Here is a 24,753-nt window from a genome sequence, read left to right on the forward strand (position 1 = left end):
ATGCTCTTATCGAGGAATATCAATTAAAAAGTATGTAGTATGTATGTAGCGAAATGGTATGATACAATATTAATGGCAAACTGCAGGTTCTTATGGTAGTTAAATCGAAGCACAGTAGGATAGGGAGCGATTATTTTTAACATAAGTCATCGATAGTTTTCCGATATTATTGCTTCTCTAGCATCATTGGCGTTTATTTCTCCGCAACATTTCAACAAATTTTTGTATAAACATGAAAATGGACGTTGGGGAAAATGCTAGAGAGGCTGGCGTTGAGCTCACAGACGCAGAAAATGAACTATACGATAGACAAATTCGACTTTGGGGCTTGGAATCCCAAAAGAGGTTAGTTTGCCGGTATGCCGGCTGTCTCCATTTTTGTTTGTGAAAAATAACAAATGTAAAATTAAAACACCATTTTATAGACTACGCACAGCCAATATTTTGATATCTGGTCTGAATGGACTAGGTGCGGAAATAACTAAAAATATTATTTTATCTGGTGTGAACTTGGTAAAGCTGCACGATGACAAATTGGTAACCGAAGAAGACTTTTGTTCACAATTTCTGGCTCCCCGTGAATCCTTGGGCAACAACAGGGCTGAAGCATCTTTAACGCGTGCTCGCGCTCTTAATCCTATGGTAGACATATCCGCAGACACGCAGCCATTGAGTGAAAAGAACGCGGACTTTTTCGGTCAGTTTGATGTCGTGGTCATAAACGGTGCAAGCAACGAAGAATTGTTGCGCATAGACACAATCTGCCGGGAGTTGGGCATTAAATTTTTTGCCACTGATGTTTGGGGAATGTTTGGTTTCCATTTTGCTGGGTTGCAGAAACATAGCTACGTGGAGTAAGTGATCTGGAATATTCAATGCATGAAGACTTACTTTAATTGTGTATTTACTCTTTCTAGAAACGTTATCAAGTACAAGGTGATATCAAAGCCGAATGAGAAGGTTAAATATGAAACGGTATCCACCCCAGTGCAACGCGAAGTCGAGTACCCATCGTATTCCAATTGGCTCGACTTCAATATCAATGCTCCCAACTATCAACGCAAGTTGAAACGTGATGGTCCAGGCATTATACTGTTGCGCGTTCTACAAAACTTTCGCAGCACATATAAGCGTGATCCCAACTATAAGACAAGACTGGCAGACATTGCTTTGCTGGAGCAAATCCGAGATGACCTTGTGCCGAACTCTGCACTGTCTAGCGATACACTTGGCTTACTTTTTGCGCAGATATCGCCAGCAGTCGCTGTCGTTGGTGGCGTTGTGGCACAGGAGATTATTAAGGTGGTCACCAAAATGGAAGCTCCACATCGAAATTTATTTATATTCAATCCAGAAACTTGTATGGGCTATGTGGAGCAAATTGGTGTCCACTAAAATAAGCCAATAATATTACATGAATAAATTGAAATTCCTTCATTTCTATTGAATTAAATATAAATGAATATTCTTCGTATTACTTCCACAAAAGCTGAAATGTAATTTAAAGACCCGTCTCTAATTATACTTTGTAGTAAAAACAATTGCTAGGTTTTGCATTAAGCATGTTGGTTTAATACAAAAAGCATACAGGTAAATGGAAATTAAAGAAACTTATCAATTTGTGAGAATTTCTGCAGCACGATTCTCCATAAGTTTTTCCATATTTGTGATCGCACCCATCCATGTGTCCAGTGTACTGGCCATGCCTACAATTTGTGAGCGATCCAAAACACGTGGCTGCACCCATGACATGTTAACCACGCCAGCCACCTGATCGATTTCGCCGCGCACCAGGTCTAGAGCCAGAGCCTTCATGATCAAAAACTCAACCTCTTTGGGCGGCAGTTTTGTTTCTTTAGCGATGTCTGCGAAGGAAATTGCACGCTCGATGGCTGAACGTTTAAAAGTCATTTCCATGAGGCAGAGCAGGGAAATCTTTTGGCGTAGTTTGACTTCCTGCGCAGCCAAATCAGGGATTTTGGACCAAATCTTTTTCATGTCGTTAAATCTATTTGAAGACAACAAATGCTTAATAGGTTTTAAATTATTGAATCTTTTTCTACCACTCACTTGTTAATGTCTCCCATGTTGAATGCCTTTAACAGCTCAACCAACCATTCGTTTTCAGTATTCTTAAGTGACTCTAAAATGGGATGCGCCAACAGTTCGCCAATGTTATAGACGCCATCGCCCAATAGTGCGGCAAGTCCCAAAAAGAAAGCTTGTTGTGCCCATTGATCGCGAGGGTAGTCGTCCAGCGAACATCCCAAGAATTGCAAGCCACAACGATAATATTCGCTGTGCTTACCCACACGACGGTAATATTGTGAGGCAAGCATGTAGTATTTTCCATGCACGGGTGTAACGTTGCCTGCTTCCTCGAGGACATCGCGCAGTTCTTCTATGATTTTCTTGGTGGCATTCAGATCGTTAAGATTGCTGAGATATAAGTTGCCCTGCATGACTTGCAGATACCAAACAGCTTCATCACATATTTTAACTTTGTCCTTCATTTTTTCCAAAAACTGGATTGCTTCCTTTTTGTCACTGATATTATCCACAACTACTTCAAGTATTTGAATCAGACCATAGGGATTTATTCTGAAATTAAGATATTTCAATATAATATTTGTCATAGACTAAATGCGGCTTTGACTTACTTTGTCTCGAAGGTGGAGATGAAATTTTGGTACAGCTGCAGAAGAGCACTCTCGTCCTGCAACGATTCATGGCGCACAAATGTAACAAGCTTAATCGTTAGCTCGTTCCACAACCTGCAAAAACATCAAATTTATACTAAGAAAAAAAAAAAGAAAAAGCGCTTACTTTTCATTGTGCAGCTCCTCAATTAGAGTCCATTCAGCAGCGAGATCCTTGTTTGTTGTCTTCTTTTGTGCTGCTAAATATGCAGTAACTGTCGCTTGCGTATTCGACATTGTTGCTATATCCCAAGCTAAGCTAAATTCTGAATATTTAATTTAATTTTGTATAAAAAATATGCGCGTATGAAGTAGGCAAAGTGAAATTGCAAATCACAATTAGGGACTCCAAAACTATCGATATGCCAATATCGACTACTTCTGAACGAACTACAAAAGCAAGATATCAAAATGACAGAAATGTGCCATAATTTAAATAAATAAATACTTTTATAAATTTTTATGCAGACCAGATCAAAAAATTGGTGTGCTTTCAAAAATTGTGTCAAGTTTGAAATATTTTACAGTCAAATTTAAAACTTAAATCTTTAAAAGCAAAGACATGAACCACCCAAGTGGTAGTACTAACAAAACAACTGTTATGCAGTGAGCTGGCAACGCTAAAATTTTAAAATATGAAATTATTATCAGGTGTTTAATAATCAAAACTCTCAATCATGGATGATATGTATTTTTTTAATTTAAAAACTTCATGAAAGCATTAATAGTAATATGATGTCGTGCAACTTACATTTTCGATACACTGTTATAAACAACAGATGTTAATAGAATAGCCACTGTTAATTTGCTCGCTGTTAACAGAACGAACAGCTGTTGGGCATTGCGTGGGGAGTTTAGTTCAATGAGAACAGCTGAGCGTGAAAGTCGTGGTGCACGGAAAAAATAAAATTGCTTTTCCAAACATTTATAAACGTGAACGATAAAGGATACAACACGTCAGATAGCTCAAACGCAGCTTAACCGCAAGTTCTTCCATCGCAACCAGTGCAAAAGCGTGCAATTCTATTACGACAATCAAATCTCGTGCGCACCTAGCAATAACAACAAAGAGTACCCGTATCTACAAAAAGAAAAGTAACACTCTGATTGTTTAAACAAAATAGAAAACGAAATTGTCTGCACTAGCATTAGCATGTTAATGATTGTGTGATTGTTATATAAATGTTAAAAATTTATTAAATAAATCTCACACACACTCGAACCATTATGTGGATTTGTTTGCAAAGTGTTCAAATAAACAAAACTTATACGCATAACTCAATAGATTTTGTGCTTTAAATACGAAAAGAAAAGACGTGATCCAGTATATAAACTGGCAATAAAACTTTGAACTAGTTGGTAGCTAGTTTGTGGTGTGTGTGTTTTGCCAATCGGCAAGCACCAGCGATTCATCTTGAAAGCGAAACCAGCGGCTTCATTTGCATTTGTTTTGTGCGGTCCGACCAAAATATATCGAAGCACTCAGCCACCCAGCAACAGAGAGAATCTATATCGAATATAGTAAAAGCGAGGTTAGTTCCATTTACCATATGTTACGCTACAGATCTATTAGAAATTTTGCGCGCTATCGGATCTTATCAATTGCCCAATCTTTGGCCGAGCAGCAGACTATTATGCAACTGTCCAATTCAATTCCATTCAATTGCTTGCCACTTATCGTGCGGCGCTTGTCTGCCACATTGAGTTGCGGGCGCAACATGTGCAACGCATGGTCTAATGCCTAATGCCCGTGCCTATTGTAAGTGCATTTCCTTACCACACTTGAAGTCAGACACTCGAGGACGCACTATTTCTATTGTCTGCTATCAACGAAAATTATTTCGATGCAAGGAAGAAAGGGAGCAAGGCGCGGGGGAGGTAGAGAGAGAGAGAGAGAGAGGGGCATGTTGTATCCTGTTGCGCTCTTAACTTTTCCCATTTCGTGCAACTGTCGAACTGCTGCGAGTCGTTGCCGCTTTTTCAAAATCAATGTCAGCGCAGTTGATATTTCCTCGGCCTGGCCCCTGCTGCAGCATCCTAGCCCAAGTAGGCAATGCGTTCGCCAAAATGAAACGTGCGACATCTGGCGTAGACGGGCGGACATGCCCGTCTACCCGCCTGCTTGCTTCGCATTTAGTTTACAGTTATGTGAAGAGCGGCAATTTCGAATATCCAAAAATGAAAATAGAAGAAAAACAAAACAAGTAGGAAAAATAAATAAATATAAATGAAATAATAGTGTGAGTTATACTTTTGTTTCAATATTAACTAATAAATACCCTACACGCTGCACAGTCAAATTAAGATGAATAAAAATTGATTACAAATGTGCTTAAGGCTCAGATGCTTAACATTATATCTTTTTTCTAATATAATATAATTAAAATAAAGTTTTATTGTAAAGTAATATTTATTTGAATATACATATTTAAAAATCCAAGATTTTTATAAAAATTAGATATTTTATTTAAATGTTTTCTTCCCTTTTGAGACCAAAAAAAAAAAAAAAACTAATTTCTTAGAATTTATATATGTATATATGTATATATATTTCAATTTTAAATTTGATTTATTTATTTAAAGTTATTGCTAAAAAAAAAGAAGAAATGTACTACTTTTATTTATAATTTAGAATCATTTGAGAAATCAAATTTTTATTTATACATTTATATTGATTTGGCGATTCCGCAGTTATGAGCAATCTCGGTGTTAAATTTAGGTAGGTTATGAAAATGATTCTCAATTGCTTTATGGAAATGTCGTATGAACTGTACGTCATACAGGGTATAAATAAAAGAAATACATTCCTAAAATGCAACTTGCCTTTCCGTGTCCATTCCATGTTGACTGCTCTTATTTTTTTGTTTTCTGTTTTCTGTTACACTGGCTACTAAAAGCAAAAGTGAAAAATTCCATGAAGACGATGGCGGCAACAACTGTAACGGCAACGGCAACTGCAACCGCAACAACAACAGCAACAGCAACTGCAACAAGAGCTACTCCAACAACGGCAACAACTCTGTCAAGTGCGTTGTCGCTTCCTACTCTTTGGATGCGTTATGTGGCCAACCAACTGAACATACATAAGGGTGTGTGTGTGTGTATATTTGTATGAGTGCGCCAATGTGTGTGTGAGTGTGTATAAGTGTGATTCAATTACAGCCCAATCCAGTCCAAGTTGAGGAGTTGTCTGTGCCAGGCCCAGGCCTCAATTTGATGCTTTGCCCCGTATATATTGCGAAAGAGTTTTTCAGCCGGAGACTTGGCCAAAGTCAAGCCGCATGCTTCATAACTACACGCACAGGCACATACACACTCACACAGACATACACATATGCATAGCTGTGTATGTATTTACATTGATTCGAATTCCATTGGCGGCGATTTCATAATCGCTTACGCCGCTTCCCTCGTTTTACTTAATTTCTTTACGTATTTTGTTGCTGCTTCTTCAGCTGTTTTTATTTTTTTTAATTTTATATATACATATATATATATATATATTATATATATATGTATATTATATATGTGTATATGTATGTATATAGCTTGGTAGTATTTTTATGTGAGTGTTTAGCTTTTGATTTTTTTGGCTGCTTTAAGCTTGAGCAACAACAACAACAATGGCAACACACTAAACAAAAAAAAAGTTGTTTCAATGTTGGTAACTTTCTCCTCAACCACCTGCCAAAACCGCAGAGCGCACAGCTCGCGCTGCCAGTAACAACTGCTTTTATATATATGTATATAAGTATATGTATATCTATACATCTGTGTGCCTGTGTTGTTTCCATTTGTCATGTTGTATTTGATATGCGCGCTATGCGTGCCAGTTGATTGCGCGATTAGCAGAGCCCGCATTCAAAACGCGTGCGCGCGAATTTCAAACTCAAGCTGCAATTTCATAATCTCCATTCACATCATCCACGGCAACGTCATCATCACGATCATCATCAATATCAATAACATTATCATTATCATGTACGCTGTTAGCTAGCTAAGATAAACTGTATGTGCTAATTGAATCGACTCAAAGCGATCAGGTAATAACCAGGTAACTTCCTAGTCCAGCAGCTAACTATGACCAAGGCGAAGGCCAGTACAGTCCATGGACTATGCTGAAAGCAACAAATTGAAAATGACAAAAAAAAAACAGTTGTTTTTCGAAGTATTATGGAGTACAAATTTCAACCTAAATATTGATGATTGAAAATATGCTTTCAATTACAAAATATGATACTTTTCATATTTAATCTAATAAATCTGATTAGATAATTTAATCTTACAGCCTAATTATAAAACCTGTGTAGTTCCGGGTTCAAATCGATTCGATTGGAGACTTGAAAATATCTCTTGGTTTAAAGAACTTTCTTTAAAATTTGATTTCATGCAAGTTGCATCAATCCAGGATAGCTTCTTTTTTTCCAGTGTATCGATTGGTGGGTGGCCATCAAAATTGCAATTAAGTTGTTGTTCGATCAAATCAGTTCAATGGCAAAGCCATTGCTACAAAGAGGCAGCACTCAAGATGCCTTTGTAATGCAAATATAAACACGACTGCTGTGCCAGGTCTAAACAATAACAGCAACAACTACACACATACACGCACAAGCACACATTTTGGCCATAAACATATTAAATTTTATGATTATTTGAGCCGCAACGTCTGCTGGCAACTTATGCAAATCTTCGATTAAAGATAAGCGCGCCTCGTGGCAGCATTTCCTGCTGCTGCTGCTGCTGCTGCTCCATCTCCATGTAAAAGAGACTCCATCTCCATATGAAAGAGGTCGGCCGTACGCATTGGAAAACCAGTTGCTTTCAATTTTTTCACGTTCAGGGTTCACGTTCAGGTGTCTTCAACTGTAGATGGGCTGGTATTTGTTTGGTTGCCTCAACCTCAAAGCGTTTTATACGCCATGCAATTGGCACTCCAAATAGCTGTTCACCGTCATGCATGCTGATGACTCTTAATGGCTGTTCGTACGACATCAAAAACTACTACACGAACGACAACGCAACATTCCGCACCCAAAAAACAAATACAACAGCAACAACTAAATGCAACTGAAAACGAACGCGTTTTAGATTTCTGTATTGGCATATGGCATAATCAAGTTTGCAGCTCAAGTGGCTTTTACTTGCACCACCAGACGCCACCAGTGGGCCACGCACCACTGAGGAGCAGTCACTGTAGCTCCCACTTCCCATTCATCGTGTCTGCCAGTGGGGCTGCCAAGTTGTCTATGTCACATGCTTTTGCCTCATGTTTTATAGCCACCGTCGCAGCGGTTCATGTTGTTATTTGCATTGGCCAAACAGCAGTCGCTGCACGATGCACAGTGGGACGAAAGATCATATGAGAAGAGAAAATTAGAATTAAGTTTTATATATTGATTGTTATGTTCATGAATTGTATGCTACGGAATCAAGATTCTTGTCTTGTTTTACTACATAAAATGTTTAATTTTTTACCACTGTACTCAGCTGCCGTCGTCGGCCAAGTAAATGCAATGAGCAGCACAAATGCACACACAAGATGGAAAATGAGAGAAAAAAAAATTAGAGGGCTGCTGATGAGCTTGCCTCTCCATATAATTATCTTGTGGGTCTCTCTCTTTCTCTCTCTATGCATAATTCTATCGTTCTATCCATGTTCAGATTGTATGTTTGATATTTGTTTGTTCAGATCTCGACGGGGCGGCGTTTCTACCAAAAGGTCTCGCAAATATTGCACAAACGCACAATGTTTGAACTACACTTGATGTGGAATTTCTTGCTGTTGTTGTTGTTGTGTTGGTCTGGAAATGCAGACATTATTTATAGATATAGACATGTATGATATTTGTATTTATAGCTAGTATTTTGACCCTCACATGGGCTTTATAATCAAACTTCAAAGTCAACCAGCAATTATTGTTAGCACATATATTTAGCAATATATTACACTTCTCTTGAATTCGACCTTATTTATTGCCAAGGATATCTAAAAGATACAAATGTATCTGCAACTAGTTGCAAAAGTCTCTAAGGAATTATAATCCAAAGAAATTGTAGATGAAAGTGAAACATTATAAAAAAACTCTTAAAATCTATCTATACGTATACTACATATCTATATGCTATAACTATATATATATACAAAAATATCGAGGTACAAAAAAAAAAAACTCTTTTGCTCTTAGCTAAACTAATATGGGAACTGCTCTGTTGTTAGAGATAAACAAAATAGTATTACAAAATATAATACACACATGTGCACATATACCGGATGCCAATCGATATTGCAGCAGATCATTATGTTTGAGATACTTAAGTATATATCTTGATACTTAAGTATCGAGGCAATGATCTAATATTGGGTTAGCCAAAAAAAAGTGTTTGAGGAAGCTTTTTTTTAGTGCGAATGCAAACAACATAGCATATAGCCTACACATACATACATATGTATGTGTATAGTGTATATAGTTGTTTACGTGCCAATTCGTAGTATGTCAGCGCAATATCGCAAGGAATCGATGTAAACAGATTTTGAAAGCTTTTCTCTATTCTTGGAAATATTCGCTATTCGGCATAATTCGCCAATTAACATGACTCACATGAATTTCCCTAGCGCTATTTTTTCTAGAATTCCTTCGATTTATTTTGCAATTGTTGTTTGTTTTATTTATTTATTTTTTCATGTGTATGCGCTCTCACCTGATATCAGTCTATGCCATACCCTGATCCCAGCAGCCATTCCATTTTGCCCACACGAGTCAATTTGCATTAAGCAGGAGTTGGGCAGGGCAAGGGCTGAGCTTTGCTCTCCACCTAATCCGGGGCAGCCATGCAGCCGTGTAATATGAATGTGATTGAAATTTGAAATTGCATCCGGGAAACATCAGTGACTGAACGGCGTTGTCGATGCTCCTTTATATACCCTATAATAGCAAACGGGCTAATTGGGGCCTTTCAATCAGTAAACATATTTCAATTTCTATTGTTTAATGTTTTTTTAAGTCAAATTTAAGCACAATGAAATTTATTGAAAACAAAACATAAAGCGCAAATATATAGGCCACAAGAGATATGTGTATGTATACATATATGTATATATTTTTGTTCAATAATTATTATATAAACAGAAATTTTTACATTTATCAATTATTTTATTCAAATCTATTGAAGTAATTCAAATTTGTAGATATGTAGATATATCAATGATTAGAGCCTCAATCGACTTCATGAAATTTTATCTGATCTAAAACAAATTTGAGCTGCGTATGCTATCTCTTTGTTTAATATGATTATAGGGTATTGCAGTCAGCTAGTTTTCTGTTTGTTGTTCCTTTTTTGTTGTTTTTTTTTTTTTTTTTTTTTTTTACATGCAAAATTAAAATTGGAATTTACAAAACTGAAGCTGACAGCAGACCGAAAACTCAACGATTTTACGAGCTATGGCAACATTAATGATGATTACGATGATAGGGCAATGATGAGCATGATGATGATGTGTGTTATGTGTGCGTGCGTGTGTGAGAGAATGTGTATGTGTGTGTGTGTGTGTGTGTGTGGTATGTGTAGGTAGTTAGCTGATGATTCGATGGGTAACCATGTGCGATTAGAAGGATGTTTAAAGTGTTTTGCAAGCTTTGTTAAGAGCTTTGGTGCGCCAAACCAAACCGAGCTAACCGAGCATGAAGGCAGCTTTGGCATTACTTAGCGTGATTGCATATCGGCGCCAGAAGTCGCTGCGAATCGCATCGTATAGCATCGCATGCCATTTTATTTTGTAAATCTCAAGGCGTGCCGTGGATCAGTTGGCCACGCGTGCCGTACCGCATAAACCTTCGGCCCGCACATTTCAATTATGGGCTTTGTTAATTATTACCTCCGATTGCTTAAATTGTTAACAAAGATTTTTATACACTTGCATTTAGGCATAAATGTGCATACATATTCATGTCCCGGACCGTGTTAATGGGCAATTAAGCGGCGTTGGCAGCCAATTATCCAAAGACCTGTTCCGACTAAATTCACAGACATTTCGACTCGGAAGCTAAATTGACTACGCTCGAATCGCATGGTATTATGCACCTGAAATCAAATTGGCATATTCAATAATTTGTACTCGAGAGTTTTTCAAGTTCGCTGCTACGATTCGTAGGCAATCGCATTTATAATGTGTAATTTGAAAATATATATATATGTATGCTATAATAAAAGTTTATATATGTAAATATAAGATAGTAAGCTAGAAGCCTGGAATTTAAGTCGGTATCTATCGATGGGGGCAGATCCATAGGATTCATGAGATACGCCCAACTGCTACCTTTCTTATAAAGCAAAAACATTGCGGAATTTATGCAAAATAATTAAAGTTTATTTTCTTGTCTTTATATTTAAACGTCGATAATTCAATATTGAAAATGTTTGTTTGATTCATTTCAAATTTGCATCACCTTTAACTCTTTTGTGGCTGTTGCAAAAACTTTCTGTGTTCGTTTTATTTTGTAGTTCCTGTTTTTTAGATAATCATCGTTAATGTAAGCGCTGATTTTTTTTTGTGTCTGCTTTGTTTGGTCTTTAGCGATCTGAATCTGAACAAATAAAATCAAATGAAATCAATAAATGTTCGTTGTATTTGGGTCAATGTCAAATACGTTCAGTTGGACCAACTTCGAGTTGAATCATAAACTTGACAAAGATGGTGATGATAATGATGATGCTGGTGAAGGCAACATCTTCATTTACGCCCCAAACTGGCCCCCATTAACATGGTCGAAACGATATTTACCAAAACGCTTCTCTCCCATTATTTCGAAGGCTTTGAGCACACGTGTCGTCCGTCGTTCGTCGTTTAGCGTTTGTCGTGCGCGACATTCAGCTCGTTTTGGCTCATTGTTCTGCTTTTGGCCAGCATAAAAAAGAGGTTCACAACTTGATGTCTTTTAATTGGAAATTGTTTGCCTTGTAAAACTTTTTGGCTCACTGCCGCACAAATCTTTTGATGTGATCCGAGCATCTAAAGTTTGAACGATATGTAAAATTTGTATATATACATATGTACATACACATATACATATATATTTTACAACATATATATTTATATGCAAATTATAGGCTATGCATGGGTGTGTGCGTGTGTGTTTGGGCTTTGATTTTTGTCTTACCTGCTTTTTTTTTTTGGCGCTCAAAGTTTTTCCTGGCTTTGATTGCATACAAATTAGCGGTATTCGCATTTTTGGTAGAAAGTAAAACTGTTTTTATTGAATTTATTTATTTGGTAGATATTTTTGTTGCTCTTGCTGCTGTTAGCGTTGCTCTTGACGTTGCTGGTATTACCGACAACTTTTACTTTTTTTCTGAAACTTGTAAATTACATAGACATTCGTGTGCAAAAGAAGTTGAAAAATACCCAAAAAACGAAGCATAAAAACTCGAACCATAACTGATCGCCTGCTAGATACCCTGTATATATGATTTACAAATTCAATAATAAGTATGCATATAAATATATGTATTAGCTAAATAGCTATAGCTAATGATAAACGACACATTTTCTGCTAAACTTATAGAAAACAAAATTTCCTTTTGGAAACTTGTATATACATACGCATGTAATAATCGAGATTAAGTTACGCTGAGCTGAACCAAACCAAAATCTGTGTATCTGTCTGAGGCGGTGTTAGGTTTGATGCAAATTGACAGCAGCTATTATAAAGGCATATCATGCTTATTGGTTAATAAACCTTTTTGGCCTTTGCAAATGATTTTTCTATGTATTTATACAGATAGCACTTCTAATCCCTAACTAATTGTAGTCTAGTCTAACGAGCACTTAGCATTACCATATTTGAATAATCATTGTCTGTCTATGAAAATGTAATTACCTATAGTCCATAATGACCGCCTTGGGCCACGCAACATATACGGGGTATATAGGTTTCTTTCGGTAATAACATTTTTTGTGAGTTGTGAAACGTTTCGTTCATTGTCCACACGTTAATCTTCTTTTCAATCATGTTTAATGCGCTGAGTGATCTGAACCAGTTTCATTTATTTGTTTTTGTTTTTGTTTTCATATTGCAGCTCTGACAGACTAAGTGGTATTAATTAGTTAGATATTTTATCTGGCCAACTAGCTTGCGACCATGTTAATTGGAAGAGTGCGTAACTGTTGACATGTTTGGCTGGGGAAAGCTAAAAAGAAGCGACTTTCAGTAATCAATGGTCGAGAAGCGAGTTTATACAGTTGAATGCCAGCAAAGTTTGTTAGCTTATCTTGAATACTACTATATACATGCTCTCTAATTCGTACATAGACACGTTATTCTGCACCTGCACATGCTAAAGGTGGCATTGACATTGTTTATTATCTAACTATTTCAACTATATTTATACCATTGATCTACAAAAAAAAAAAAAAAAAAAAAGAAAAAATGTAGAGCAAACTCTCAGCTGAAAATAGAGCAACTTTCATATCGCAACTGAAATTCATTAAGTGCTATCAAAATTATCACATAATTGCTATTTGTATACATAAACACTGTTATGTACATACATATATAAATGTATATATATAATTCTATCAATGACTACAATTCATCATAAAACCAATTTTCCTCAAGCTACGTTCATGTAATAAATATGTTTGATTTTGTGTATGAATTTTCCTACTCGAGCGATAAGATACAAAAAAATTCTGGCAATATGGAAACGAACGACAAATTAATAAAAATACATAAAATGAATACAAGAAACTAAGAGTATCCGGCTAGATAATACTTTCAAAATGAAATGAATATACACATACATATGTGTTAATACAAATAAAAATCCAATGCAAAACTAGATTTTCAATAGATTCATTCTTTCTTGTCTAAATATTTAAATAAATTTTATTAAATCGTGAAGGCTTTTTCATATGGAAATAAACTTCTTTAAAAATGAGTTAGGTCCGCATGCGGTGGGCATTCACATATTTCAAATTTCAATTGACTACAAGTTATCGATAAATTGAGAAACACTTTTAAGTTAAATTGGAAGTCTAGTCTAGCTCTTATAGGCAGAGATGATTATATCTGCAAATTAAAACTTCGTTTACCAGTTACCTAAATTTACCAAACGCAAAGTACACCATTTAAAACACTTGAAATTTGCTTTGGGTATACAAAATTATATTATGCACAGCGTGACTAATTATTTGACGCGTGCGAACAGTGTGAACTTTAGCACTATTGTCAGTGCTGACAATTTAGCCTTTTTCTGTGCAGATATATTTCACATTTTCGCTACGTCTGATGTTGCACACAATTAATTTTATAATTTTTTGTGATGCGATACCATACCATATAATTTAATTAATTCTTTAATATCGATTACAGCACAAAGCCCTCTGCAGCTAATATGATTATGGCCATAACGATTTTATACTGAATAGTAATGATAGATATTAATTTATCCCTCATTAAAATCGTAGCGGTAAATAGCAACAAATTTTTATTATATTAAATTTAGGGTATATTCTTTTGTATATAAAGGGAAAGAATTCGTTTGAACAATTAAAATTAAAAATTAAATTCAACGTTTATTTGCTGAAATTTTCGGAGAAAGTTTATACGAAAAATTATTTGATTTTTCTTTATGCCCACAAAAATAATTTAATCACTTTTTTATATTTTTCTTTCATCTCATATGCACATTCAGCTATCGCATAGTACTTGAAAATATATTTCCAATCAGAGGCGTCCTTCTCTTGCTGCTCTAACACAAAATAGGACTTTCTGTCAATAGAAATTTGCATTTTTGAGTGCTACACATTCCTTGGTAAAAATAAAAACGAATATTTATACAAATCACTACATATCAAGTATATTTAATGAATGCACGCTCATGTTTTTCACTTTAAGCGTACACTTTGTTGCGCTTCAAATAATATAAACACAATATTATTTTGTATTTTGCTTAGGTCATTGTTTAAATAGAAGATTTTTTGATTGGGCGCATGATTCTAAGACAACAATAACAATTTGAAAAATCGAATAGAACTTTTTCAGTTCCAGTTCCCGAGTAGAATTAGCAACCATAAGTCAAGCAGTGGGTAAACTTTTTTAGAGAAAAAAGCCAAACAAATTCTGAAATATGAATGAAAACAAAACCAAGATATAAATAATAATAAATTATTTGAGGCGATAATTGCTACAAATTTGCACTGGACTTTGAACCGAAATTCTCGAATTTTCTAAGGATGGGGCCAACAATTGGCTGCAAATAAAATATGTATTTAAAATTTTAAATGTTCAATTTCAAATAATATATATTCATGTAAAAATAAATATTTAAAGTTATATAACATACAATTTAATTATTCTTATTGTGTACTTACCATTAATTATTTATTTACGACGCTGGTGATTTGATTCCATCCATTAACAGTCTTATGTTAATCATATTAATCATTTTTGACAAAAACAATATAAATGAGCATGGAAACTTTTGCCAAGATGATTCAAGATGATTCATTTTATGTTTTCCTGGTAGCACTTGGAGCACTTGTTGCATCTTAATTGACCAGGATACCAGCAATTGGCACAATTGGCGCGGGGAAAGCCTGCTAAATGAGGCACATGAACGTTGTCTGAAATTTTCTCAGAATTTTTTTATTTTGTAAGAAACCAAACCAAATTTTGGCTATATATGCTCGTTTATTTATGTATGTACATACATATGTATGTATGTTTGTATATACGGATGTACAAAAAACAATGGCCCAATTGGTCTCTGGTCTGTGGGTCTGTTATTTTTCATTGCTTGCGGCTCATTGTTTCTGTTAAGTTTTTTCTTCTTTTTTGACCAGCCTCTGCTTTTGTTGTGTGAGTTTCGCCTATTTAGGTTTACTCTCTTTATCTGACATACAGCCTTGTACTCTCTGTCCCTTTCTCTCTCACACAGACAGTCGCCTGCCGCGGGCTACACTGGGTAAGGTTGAGGTCGAGCGCCATTTCCGTTTGGCGAGTGCTTTTCAAATGTAAACGAAAAAGCATGCAAAACAATGCAAGTCACACACACACACATCCATGCACAGACATAGGCAGCAAGAACATTAGCACGCTTCACAACACTATTTGAGATTCTCCAGTTGCCGCAATTTCATCGCTAAATTTAACATTTCGCCATTCAATGGTTTATCCAGCCCAGCGGCGCCTTCGTCAAACATTTCTTGTTAATGTTGTTATTGTTATTGTTATGGCTATAGCTGTTGGCTTTTTTCATTTTCTCAAAATAGACATTCGTTCGGAAATGGTAATTATTTTTTTCAAAACTATTTTGCAATTATCATTCGTACTTCATACACTTCTTGTCGAGAGCTCCAGCATCAACTTGATGCACTTTGAACAGGAAAACAAAAGAGAAACAATTTTAAATGTTTGTATTTGTTTGCACATTGTTCCACTATTGCAAATGTTGCCCCTCTGCTCAACGTCATTATTGTCCTCTTCACGATAATCGTTGTAATCATCATCATCAGTTCAATTATATGCGATGGGTTTCAAGGCAGGAAACTAAAAATTGGTTGATTTAATTTTGTTGTTGACAAGAGTAGTTAAGTAAGGCATACGAGGTCATAGGGTCACGATATTCTTAAGTCTCTCATCTCCCCATTAGTTCAGGTGTTACGAAAATATTGAAAGTATTTCACGCTTGTTTGACTGCCAAACTGCATATTTATTCAACTTCAACTTTATACTCTTAATCCATCAATAGTCTGGAAATTCATAATATAATGAACATATTCTCAACTTCTTTGGTTTGACATTAGCTGACATAACTGGACAAGGCGAAGGCTTTGAGTACAAAGCGAAAGATTCGAATCATTTGACGGTATGTAAATATTTGTTCTGTTTGACGTATGCGAGGTATTATATGTACAAACATATCTGAACACCGAGCCTATTGTTAAAGCTCTGCGAATTCTTTTTAAAATGTAAATTACCCTAAAGAAAAAAAAAAAAAAAAAAAAAAAAAAATTGTAGGGAAGGGCATGACCAATATGATTTAGAGATTTGTCATAGTTTAAACTACTCGAAAGTTTTAATATTTAGATAAAATAAACGATTCAAGAAATCATTTTTATTACCAGTAACTTAAGTTTACGTAGATTTAGAATATAATTCAACAACAGAATTGTTTATTTTTTGGAGACATAGATTTTGTCAATTGACAATTTTGGCTGGCTTTCAAAATATATAATGCTTTTAATAAAAATAAGTACAAAGAATAAGTTGAATGAGTTACTGTCTCCATAATATTTAATTAGAATAGGTTCGAGGTTTCCTGCTATCATGAGGCAATATAGCAATAGTAACAGATGAAAGTCTAATGCATATTTTATTTTTGATTGTATTATAAACTATAAATGTTTTGCATATCCCTAGAAACTCGTGCATATGCTGCACTCAAGCTTTAGCTTTATGTAATCGTGATCTTGATCTACTCTTCATCCATGGCCTTTGAGGCCATTTGTTATGGTTGACTTTTGGCATAAAATTTTGTATTCCCCGTAGTGGCTGGAAATAGCATCCGACAATTACACGGATTTTCATTTTAGCCAGAGCAAACCCATGTGAATGAGATCATTGTTTATGCCCAACGATTTTAACGATCGCCACAGTTCTATTGCCCCCAGAGCCATAGCCAGTGCCAGTGCCAGTGAGTGAACACCCATACTATGCCCAAAATGCACTAAATATATATACATATGTTATGTATATGTATATATGTATATATTTTTTTACATGGGTATACAAACAGCTCTCAGGAAATGGAAGTGCAACAGTAATAGTCATACTTTATTGCCAGAGGCTTCGGATTACACAACCCAGAAACATAGCTCGTTCCTTTATTTAAAGTGGAGAATATATTTTATGGTTGGCACGATAAGCAACGGTACTTGAATCAGAGTCCAGCATCGCATAACTCAAACTTAGAGACAGACGTAGGCACAGACAGACTTTTGAATATTTATGGCGCCTGCTAGAGAGGATGCTTGCCTATGCCAAGCACGTTGCGTGCGATCGCTCAGTGAGGTTTGTACCCAGAGCAGTGCCAAGTGGCGAGCAAATTGTATTGGTGGCTTTATTAAGTCGGGCAGCTGCAGTCGCATACTCGGCAATGGGAGGAGTAAGCATGCGGATATTCAGATCGCGCTGTAGGCGCCGCTCCGGCTTATGCCATCAATCAGTGGGCAGACGGTAGGCGAAAGGTAAACCCATGGGCATAAGCCCAGATGCATATATACACTGTCGTATATTGGCAAACTATACGCACAATGCATGTCCAAGGACGCGATTAAATCAGCTTAGTGTAATAACCAGAGCATCAAGTTTTTATTTCTGCATACCCAGCATTTCATTGCGAGCAAGGGTATGTTAGCCGCAAAAATGTTATGTTAAGGCACTGTATGTTAATTGGGGATAAATGGAGCAGTTCAACTAAATTTCGTTCGATTAGGTAGGTTTCACTGAAAGCAAAAGTCAGTTGAAAATTCAAAATTGTGTTTCTCAAAGTCAATAAAATAAATTTAAAAAAAAAAAAAAAAAAAAAAAAAATAATGCAAAAGTTGCTATGCTTGCAATGAGTAACATTTATATTCATTTAGGAACGCCAACTTTATTTCTTTCGGTTTTTGATTATTGTTATTATTGAATGAGTAGAAGGCGAATAAACATGTTAATTTGATTAACATACATGATAATTTAGTTGCCGACAGCGAGTCACAGTTTCTTTTTTATAAAGTAAATATTACATTAACTTCCCATTTGTAACAGCGGCTTAATATGTATGAAAAATGTGAAATGTTAAATTCAAGATTCTTTAACAGAAAGCTATTCTGGAAAATGCAAAATGCAGCTTCTCTAGGGTATATAGACGTAGTAATTCCATACATGTACGTACATACATATGTACACATATGTGTATATATTTTTGCTTGGCAGCTTTGCGTTCTTTGTTGTTGCGTTGAGAAGAAATTCAACGTTCGGCCCGGGCGAACGCCCAAATGTGTCAATAGAAATCGATAAAAATTAGTAGTTTTAGTTTTTGTTTTTAATTTGTTTTTCTCGGTCGACTCGTATAACGATTATGCGACGCAGGCAAGTTGATTGCCCTGTGTCCTCTAGTCCTTGACTTACTCTTTGTTACAGCAATTTGACTAATCTGGGTTGCCTCCTTGTCTCTTGATTGCAGCGCTTGGACGCAGTTGCGCAGTAGTGCCAGCTGCCAGAGTGTTTGGACCATCGAGCAGCGTGGTGTCATCCAAGTCAACTCCAGAGACCTGGACGAGCTTACTACACGCAGCGGCAGCAAAAATGATTGGACGTTTGTTTCGCGCCCATGGCGAGTTTTGTGCATCGCATCCCTGGGAGGTGATTGTCGCCCTACTTACCATCACAGCATGCATGCTAACTTTGGACAAGGGCAGCACCCTAGAGCAGGCCAATGGTCTTAGCAGCACCAGCGCAACTACAGCAGCGGCTGCTGCTGCAGCAGCAGCTAACAGCGGTGGAGCAGCATCTGCAGCCAGTGGTACGCAGCCGCCCATAATGGCCAGCGCATCGTCATCAGCGACATCGAGTCGTCACCGGCCCTGCCACGGCTGGGGTCAATCCTGCGATGGTCTGGAAGCCGAATACAATGCCGCCGATGTGATCCTAATGACCATTGTGCGCTGTACAGCGGTGCTCTACTGCTACTACCAGTTTTGCAGTCTGCATCGGCTCGGCTCCAAATATGTGCTAGGTAAGTGTGTCTGAAAATTGGGGGATTGGATTGCGTCATGGCTGTTGGACTTTATGGGTGCGTGTGTTGATACAAACGATTAGCTTCTGTCTGAAGAATATGCTTTGTTTGTCTGGACGGCCCCTATTTTGAGATATGTATGTTTGGCCAATTTTTTAGCTGCCTTTTTATTTTTGTTGTATTTTGGCGGTATTTCTCACGCTGTCACTAAGTGATACGACCTTTGCCACCAATTGGAGTTGTCGAACCCGGCTAGAACTCTAAATTTAAGTGTGCTCTGTTGATTGTTTGCTTTTGTGTCTATTTGCAGGTATCGCCGGTCTCTTTACATTCTTTTCCAGCTTCATATTCACCACAGCCATCATCAAGTTTTTGGGCAGCGATATATCGGATCTCAAGTGAGTAATCGCAGTTGAATGAATCTGATTTATTAACTGTATGTAATTAATTGTAGGGATGCGCTTTTCGTGCTGCTTTTGGTTATCGATTTATCGAACTCGGGTCGATTGGCACAGTTGGCGCTCTCAGGGAGCAACCAGGCAGAGGTCACACAGAATATAGCACGAGGCTTGGAGCTGTTGGGTCCAACCATTTCACTAGATACCATTGTGGAGGTGCTGCTGGTGGGCGTGGGCACGTTGTCGGGTGTGCAACGACTGGAGGTGCTGTGCATGTTTGCCGTACTGTCGGTGCTCGTCAACTATGTGGTCTTTATGACCTTCTACCCGGCCTGCCTTTCGCTTATATTTGATCTGTCGCGCAATGGCGTTGACATTTCAGCCGTGCGAGAGCGCGCCAAGGGCTCATTGCTGCTCAAATCTCTCACCGAGGAGGAACAGAAGGCTAATCCAGTGCTGCAGCGCGTCAAGCTCATCATGACCACCGGCCTGATGATTGTGCACATCTACAGTCGGGTTGTGTTCAACAGCAGTGACTACGATGCTGTGGAAAAGACACTTTCCCCACCGCTGAATCTGAATGTTAACAACAATCGCACAGACTCTGGCGAAATAACTGATATTATTATCAAGTATGTACTCAACATGGAAATATAACCATGTCAACCATATGATTGACCTCCTCTTATTTTTGCAGATGGCTAACAATGAGCGCAGATCACATTGTCATTTTCATAGTCTTGATTGCTCTTGTCATCAAGCTTATCTTCTTTGACCATCGGGACACTTTGCCGAATCAGCTGCATCAATCGACCACAGCAAAGGCCTCACAGACTACTCCACTGGAGGAGGAGCCAAAGCCGACCCCAAGCCACACGCCCCTGTTCAGTATTGAGGAGCACAGCTCGAGAAATGCAGCTACTCAGACCGACGTGGTATCCGTGCGACAGCGTCTTACACCACCAGTCCGCCCACCACGTCCACTGCAGGAATGCCTGAAATTATTAAATTCCACCGACGAATCGGATGGCGTTAGCGGCGCCAGCGTTTTAAGTGATGAAGAAATCATAGCCATTATTAAAGCTAGTGGATCTCACTGCCCGCTCTACAAGATTGAGTCAGTGTTGGATGATGCAGTCCGTGGCATACGCATTCGTCGTCAGTTAATTGCTGAGCGAGCCAAGTTGCCAATGCCACGCCTGGAAGTGTTGCCCTATGAACATTTTGACTATAGCAAAGTGATGAATGCCTGTTGCGAGAATGTCCTAGGCTATGTGCCGATACCGGTTGGCTATGCGGGTCCATTGCTGCTGGATGGAGAGACCTACTATGTGCCCATGGCCACAACGGAGGGTGCATTGGTGGCATCCACGAATCGGGGCTGCAAGGCACTTTCTGTGCGCGGCGTTCGCTCTGTGGTGGAAGATGTCGGCATGACGCGTGCACCCTGTGTACGTTTTCCCAGTGTCGCCCGAGCCTCCGAAGCCAAGAAGTGGATCGAGAGCCCCGAAAACTACGAAGTGGTCAAAACTGAGTTCGATTCTACGTCCCGCTTTGGTCGCTTGAAGGAATGTCATATAGCTATGGATGGACCCCAGCTTTATATACGTTTTGTGGCTCTGACAGGCGATGCCATGGGCATGAACATGGTGTCCAAGGGTGCGGAGATGGCCCTGCGCTGCATCAAGCGTCAATTTCCCGACATGCAGATCATTTCGTTGAGCGGCAACTTTTGCTGCGACAAAAAGCCCGCAGCAATCAATTGGATAAAGGGACGTGGCAAGCGTGTTGTCACCGAGTGCACCATTTCGGCAGCCACATTGCGTTCAGTTCTGAAAACGGACGCCAAGACTCTGGTGGAGTGCAACAAGCTGAAAAACATGTCGGGCAGCGCTATGGCAGGCAGCATTGGTGGCAATAATGCACATGCGGCCAACATGGTGACCGCAGTGTTCTTAGCCACCGGCCAGGATCCCGCACAGAATGTCACATCCAGCAATTGCTCCACGGCTATGGAGTGCTGGAACGAGAATAATGAAGACCTTTATATGACCTGCACTATGCCCTCGCTGGAAGTGGGCACCGTTGGCGGGGGTACTGGACTGCCAGGACAGGGCGCCTGCCTCGATTTGTTGGGCGTGCGTGGGGCCCATCCCACCCATCCCGGCGACAATGCCCGCAAGCTAGCACAAATCGTTTGCGCCACCGTGATGGCCGGCGAGCTGAGCTTAATGGCGGCGCTGGTCAACAGCGATCTAGTCAAGAGTCACATGCGTCACAATCGGTAAGGGTGGAAGCGATGCTCGTTTTATACGGTTTCAAAATTTGCTAATTTATTTGTTTTTTGTTTCATTTAAAGGTCATCCATTGCCGTCAGCAGCGCCAACAATCCACTCAACGTGAGCGTCTCCAGTTGCAGTACAATCAGCTAGAACTGACGCCACTTTTACCTCCCTGTACATAGGCGCTCAGATCGAGTGAGGCGATCAAGTTAAAAATATTTTGTTGAAAAACGAATGCTTACTGAATTAATGATTATAATTAGAAGTGTAATTAATCAATTGGCCAGGCCAAACATCAGCAGCAGCACCAGTAGCAGCATTAAGCGATTGTTTATAGCCAAAGCCAAAGCCTTTTGTGTCCGTATGCGATAAACATATTTGTTGTAATTGTTCAAACTAGTATAATGTATAACGCAGTCTGGGATTCGATGTTGTTGCAATTTCCATTTAGTTCATACGAATATATCTATGTATATTATATATATACATATGTAGGTATATACAGTATATATATATGTGTGTGTGCATACGATAATGAGCCTATTTTTTCTACAAAAATATTTCTAGTGCAAGCGCAAAAACTTGTAAAAAGTATTCCTTAAGCGAATTAGTGTTAGTGACTAAAGTTTAAAAAAATTCATGTTTTTTTAATAGATGAGACTATAGAGGGTGCCAAGTGAAATAAACACGGAATGTTGTAATTGATAATTGTCTTTTGTAGACGCTGCGCCCGGGCTTTCAATTCGGAACTTCATTTATTTTACTTTAAAAATAATAATTATTAATAAATTATTATAATTAATTTATAATAACTCACAATTTGTTTTATTTAGTTTGTTGTAGTTCTGTACTTTTTTTTTAAACCAAATTAATAAAAAAAGACGAAAATTTAGACCAGATCTTTTAAGCCCCTTCCTCCTCTTCAGCCAACACCTTGGGTTCTGCCTCAGCATCATTATCTGCCGCTGGCACGACCACATCCACGCTGCTGTCCGCCAGCATGAGCGCCTTCTTTGGGCTGGGCTCGTTGCTATCCGCTTCGGCAATGGCTGTGGTGGAACCAGTGACTGGCACTGGGTCAGCCACAGCACCCACAGCTTCATCCTCATCGTCATCGTTGGTTGTTGACTCCGGCTGTACGTTGACAGCACAGGCTTCAGATGAAAGTCCATTTTTGGCTTCGACCACAGCACACTCCTCTGGATGCGTCAGCTTGCGCTTGGCAATGCGCTCGCTCAGCGCTTTGTGCACCTGTGCAATGTCTGCAGGTCGACCCATGGCCAAAAAGATCTTAACGGTACCCGTATTGTCCATGGCAGTTAGACGTAGCGATTTCTGGCTGGCTCGTTCGGCCACCATTGCAGCCCAAACTTTAGTGTTTAATAGCAAGCGTAAGTTGCCCGATGTGCGAAAAACGACGCGTGAGCAGTCATGCTCATCCTTGGCATCGTTTAGACGTAGACTACCGCGTCCGCGCTCCTCCCAATTGCTGTTGACAAATGCAAATAACTTGCAGCTAACATCGGCAATATTGATTTCATTTTCCTCGCCGGTAAAGGTCTCCACCTCTTCATATTTCCGTTTCTGAGCACGGCTCTCCTCGTATTCACGGGCCACGTCGTTCAGGCTCTTTGCCTCCGACGTCTCCTTGTTGTTGTCTGTCGATTTAGCAGCTTTCTGAATGACGCTGGAAAATAGCAACTGCGATGAGGTAGCTTCCGCTGTTCCAGATGAGGCAGCTTCCGCACTTGATTCGGTGCTCAGATTTTCCTGCAATACATTCAACATATATATATTTCAAACATTTTTTAAGTGTAACGCATACCCCCACGACTCGCTCGTGCACATTCTGGCCGAAAATAAATCCACTTGTCTCAACACGCGGCAAAGTTGTTTTAGCTGCAGCAAATATGTTGGAGCGCTCAATGCCGTTATTGCGCAGCATTGAGAGCGGATCCGGCCGCTCGTCGATTTCATCATCATCCTTATCAATATTCTCAGTGGACTCCACCACTTGAGCGGCGACATCATCTTCATCTTCCCTTTGCTCGCGTAAAAACGGATTACCTACAATACCATCCTCATCAGACTTCTCGCTTCCGCCGGCTAATGCTGTCGAACTATTATTGTTGCTGTTGGTATTAATATGAGCCGAACTTATTACAGAACTGTCGCCAAGCACAGGTGGTCGCAGCACAGCTCCGCCAAGACGTGATGCTTTCAAAGTAAAGCCGCCTCTGAAGCAGTTTGCTTCAACCGACGCCTCTACAAAACACAAGAACAATCAAAGATATTGTATTTGACTTTAACTTCATTTTATATTGGTTGATTCTAGCAGAGCCTCTGCCATACTAGGAATTGCACAAGATCCATATGCATGACTAATAATACCTATTAACATAGTAATCTCACTTACCATTATTTTCGGACATGGCAATGGAAATATATGTTTGTGATTTATAGTTTGCTAAAAATTTTTACAAGAAAAAAGCGTTCTCTTGAAGCCTTTGCAGTGCTGTAAAGCAGTCAACTATCGATATTTAAATCGCTTTGGACTTGCTGAAGCATCGATAACATTTGATGATTGTACAA

At 38.5% G+C, this 24,753-nt stretch overlaps 4 protein-coding genes across 9 annotated transcripts; 2 read left to right on the forward strand and 2 right to left on the reverse strand.

Annotated features, from left to right (window-relative positions):
* The first annotated feature begins 136 nt into the window (after positions 1–136).
* Positions 137–1,459, forward strand: Aos1 (SUMO1 activating enzyme subunit 1). The gene is made up of 3 exons (XM_089470801.1): positions 137–345; positions 426–854; positions 918–1,459. Exons 1-3 carry the CDS (start codon positions 233–235, stop codon positions 1,393–1,395), a joined length of 1,020 nt encoding a protein of 339 aa, XP_089326927.1. The 5' UTR covers positions 137–232; the 3' UTR covers positions 1,396–1,459.
* Positions 1,460–1,545: 86 nt separating this feature from the next.
* On the reverse strand, positions 1,546–3,167 carry Rpn9 (regulatory particle non-ATPase 9). Its single transcript, XM_089470797.1, has 4 exons — positions 2,827–3,167; positions 2,661–2,774; positions 2,071–2,601; positions 1,546–2,008 (listed from the first exon to the last, which is right to left on the reverse strand). Exons 1-4 carry the CDS (start codon positions 2,934–2,936, stop codon positions 1,615–1,617), a joined length of 1,149 nt encoding a protein of 382 aa, XP_089326923.1. The 5' UTR covers positions 2,937–3,167; the 3' UTR covers positions 1,546–1,614.
* A 357-nt stretch (positions 3,168–3,524) lies between these two features.
* Positions 3,525–22,973, forward strand: Hmgcr (HMG coenzyme A reductase). Of its 5 annotated transcripts, XM_089470626.1 has the most exons (7): positions 3,525–4,231; positions 16,504–16,565; positions 18,930–19,481; positions 19,792–19,879; positions 19,936–20,511; positions 20,577–22,163; positions 22,239–22,973. In XM_089470626.1, exons 3-7 carry the CDS (start codon positions 19,052–19,054, stop codon positions 22,309–22,311), a joined length of 2,754 nt encoding a protein of 917 aa, XP_089326752.1. In that variant the 5' UTR covers positions 3,525–4,231; positions 16,504–16,565; positions 18,930–19,051; the 3' UTR covers positions 22,312–22,973. The 5 variants fall into 5 exon arrangements, with proteins under 5 accessions (XP_089326752.1, XP_089326745.1, XP_089326763.1 ...); XM_089470619.1 differs by lacking the exon at positions 16,504–16,565 and having other exon boundaries at positions 3,526–4,231; XM_089470637.1 differs by lacking the exons at positions 3,525–4,231; positions 16,504–16,565 and adding an exon at positions 16,740–18,478.
* On the reverse strand, positions 22,857–24,719 carry RanBP3 (ran-binding protein 3). Of its 2 annotated transcripts, XR_016270382.1 has the most exons (4): positions 24,578–24,719; positions 23,987–24,426; positions 22,979–23,931; positions 22,857–22,924 (listed from the first exon to the last, which is right to left on the reverse strand). XR_016270382.1 is itself a non-coding variant. In XM_018018363.2 (3 exons), exons 1-3 carry the CDS (start codon positions 24,591–24,593, stop codon positions 23,065–23,067), a joined length of 1,323 nt encoding a protein of 440 aa, XP_017873852.2. In that variant the 5' UTR covers positions 24,594–24,719; the 3' UTR covers positions 22,857–23,064. The 2 variants fall into 2 exon arrangements, 1 of the variants encoding a protein (XP_017873852.2); XM_018018363.2 differs by having other exon boundaries at positions 22,857–23,931.
* Positions 24,720–24,753: the final 34 nt, after the last annotated feature.

The sequence above is a fragment of the Drosophila arizonae genome, chromosome 2 (genome assembly GCF_054131065.1).
Source record: "Drosophila arizonae isolate 15081-1271.41 chromosome 2, UAZ_ARI_1.0, whole genome shotgun sequence".
Taxonomy (NCBI): Eukaryota; Metazoa; Arthropoda; class Insecta; order Diptera; family Drosophilidae; genus Drosophila; species Drosophila arizonae.